We start from the raw sequence: 2,801 nt of genomic DNA, 5'->3' as shown, positions 1-2,801 counted from the left end.
CTGTGTTAGCCAGGATGGTCTTGATCTCCTGACCTCGTGATCTGCCCGTCTCGGCCTCCCAAAGTGCTGGGATTACAGGCTTGAGCCACTGCGCCCGGCCTAGATGTTTTTGTTTTGTTTCGTTTTTTGAGACAGGGTCTCACTCTGTCGCCAAGGCTGGAGTGCAGTGGCATGTTCACGGCTCCCTGCAGCCTCGACCTCCCCATCTCAAGCAGTCCTCCCACCTCAGCCTCCCAAGTAGCTGGGACCACAGGCGTGTGCCACTATGCCCAGTTAATTTATTTTAATTTTAGAGACAGGGTCTTACTATGTTGCCCAGGCTGGTCTCAAACTCCTGGGCTCAAGTGATCCTCCCACCTCAGCCTCCCAAAGTACTGGGATTACAGGTGTGAGCCACTGTGCCCCGCTAAATATTTTAAAATAGTGTCTCTGGCTGCCATATGAATTGCTGGATGGAGGTGGGCAGGGGGAGGGGAAGCAGGGAGACTAGGCTGGAGGCTGATGAAGTTTCATCCCTGGGTGTCATATCTGCTTTGGTCTTGGAAAGGATGGAGCTGGTGGAGCAGTCTGGGTGGGGATGTGAGTACTCCTTTTTCCTTACCAGAGTTGAGCAGCTTTTGGAAGTCATTATTATTTAACTATTTTACAACCAAAAGTTAACTCAGTTTTCCAAAAGTAGAAATGAACTATTTGTATAAATTCAGTGTAAAAAAAGAATATTTTAAATAAGACTCACTCCAGCCTGTCCAGGACAGCTTCGCAGTATGCCGTTGCCTGTACCTGTGATTTCTGTGGCCCTGGTCATTTCTGTCTGTTGCTTGGTATATTTCCCTCTAGTGGGTACTGAGTCTTTCTCATCAACCCCTCTTAGGAATTTGCAGTCTTTTAATTCTTTGATCCTTGGTAATGTCCCTCTGTTCCAAACTGAAACCATTCTGACGGCGCCTGAGATCATCCTTCATCCCAACACAAATGAGATCGACAAGATGTGCTTCCATTGTGTCCGGAATTGCGTGGAGATCACCAAGGTAAGAGCGGAGGTGCCTGCGTCCTTGCTCAGATGGCGTCTCAGGATGCCTCCGCCTCCCACAGTGCTGGGACTACAGGCGTGAGCCACTGCCCGCAGCCCAAGGTGGACTTCTTGACTTCCTGCCTTGTGACTTGGTCATCCCCCAGTTTTCCCCACTTCAGGAAATGGCACCAACATCAACCCAATTGCTTGAGCCAGAAACTCGTCCTTGTTTCCTTTTCTCTCACCCAGCCCTGCCCAGCCCATCGGCAAGTCGTCCAAACATACCTCCCATCTGTCCTCTTGTCTCCTGTCCCCCCAGTACCTTCCTATCCCAAGTGGCCATCACCGCTCTCATGGACTGTCTTGGTGACTTTCCAACAATTATTCTCCACCACAGGTGGTCAGAATTACCTTAAACAAATACAAATCAGGCCAGGTGCAGCGGCTCATGCCTGTTATCCTAGCACTTTGGGAGGCTGAGGTGGGAGGATTCCTTAAGCCCAGAAGTTCCAGACCAGCCTGTGCAACAAGGTGAGACCCCCATCTCTACCAAAACTAAAATTAGCTAGGCGTGGTGGTGCACACCTGTGTTCCTAGCTACTTGGGAGACTGAGGTGGAGGATTGCTTGAGCCCAGGAGTTCAAGGGTACAGTGAGGTATGGTTGCACCACTGCACTCCAGCCTGGGCAACAGAGCAAGACCCTGTCTCTAAAAACAACAACAACCACAACAACAACAACAACAACAACAACATATCATTTCATATCATCCCTGGTGTAAACTGCCCCACCCACCCCATGACTTAATTACACTTAGAACTAATCCAGATATCTTCGTGTGGTCTCTGAGGCCCCCATGCTCTAGCCCCTGGCCGCCTTTCTGATCTCAGTCCTACAAGGATCATGCTCCCTCACACTGCAGCTTGACTGGCTGCCTGATTTTACCCCCAGCAGGTACCATGGGTTCCTCTTGCAAGGATTTCCGTAGCTGTTCCCTCACCTGGAACATTCTGCTCCCCTGACCTTCTTGTCCTCTCTCTCCCATCAGCCCTATCCCATCTTCTTCCTACCACGTACCACTCTCCGACTTTTTCTTATTTTTTCCCTTGCTTTTGTATCTATTGATCCTATCAGGCCACTGGGATGTAAAGGGATCCATGAGCCCTTTACATACAGACACAGACCGTGAGTGTTTTGTTCGCTTTAGAATCCCCAGCACCAATAACATCGGGCACACAGTTGGTTCTCAGTAAATGTTTTCTGAATGAACATCTGCTGGCAGATAACCCAAAGTTTATGTCTTACCTCAAACTGGAACACAGAGCTGTCCTTGTAGGTATCAGCATCAATCCCGCAGCACGCTGGCATCTTCCTCTTCACTTGGCTTCTGCAGCAAGTCAGACATGTTTCAGGCATTTTTAGGGGCATAAAAATAAGTATAGAAATCAGAGTAGGGAATTTCATTTCACTGTACTTAAAAGTTGATGAATAAGGCTGGGCACGGTGGCTCATGCCTGTGATCCCAGCACTTTGGGTGGCTGAGGCAGGCGGATCATGAGGTCAGGAAATCGAGACCATCCTGGCTAACATGGTGAAACCCCATCTCTACTAAAAAAAAAAAAAAAAAAATTAGCCGGATGTGGTGGTGGGCACCTGTAGTCCCAGCTACTTGGGAGGCTGAGGCAGGAGAATGGCGTGAACCCAGGAGTTGGAGCTTGTAGTGAGCCGTGATCACGCCACTGCATTCCAGCCTGGGGGACACAGCAACACTCTGTCTCAAAAAAAAGAAA

General features: G+C 49.3%; 1 protein-coding gene across 1 annotated transcript in view; it reads left to right on the top strand.

The window, feature by feature from the left end:
* DNAH10 (dynein, axonemal, heavy chain 10) overlaps positions 1 to 2,801 on the top strand; it is a 158,637-nt gene that overhangs the window by 29,026 nt on the left and 126,810 nt on the right. The window contains exon 14 of the mRNA XM_011948576.1: positions 872 to 1,028. Coding sequence (XP_011803966.1) covers positions 872 to 1,028 — 157 coding nt within the window. The remainder of the gene's footprint in view (positions 1 to 871; positions 1,029 to 2,801) is intronic.

The sequence above is a fragment of the Colobus angolensis genome, unplaced genomic scaffold (assembly GCF_000951035.1).
Source record: "Colobus angolensis palliatus isolate OR3802 unplaced genomic scaffold, Cang.pa_1.0 Scaffold28, whole genome shotgun sequence".
Classification (NCBI taxonomy): Eukaryota; Metazoa; Chordata; class Mammalia; order Primates; family Cercopithecidae; genus Colobus; species Colobus angolensis.
This window is presented reverse-complemented; position numbering and strand designations above follow the sequence as displayed.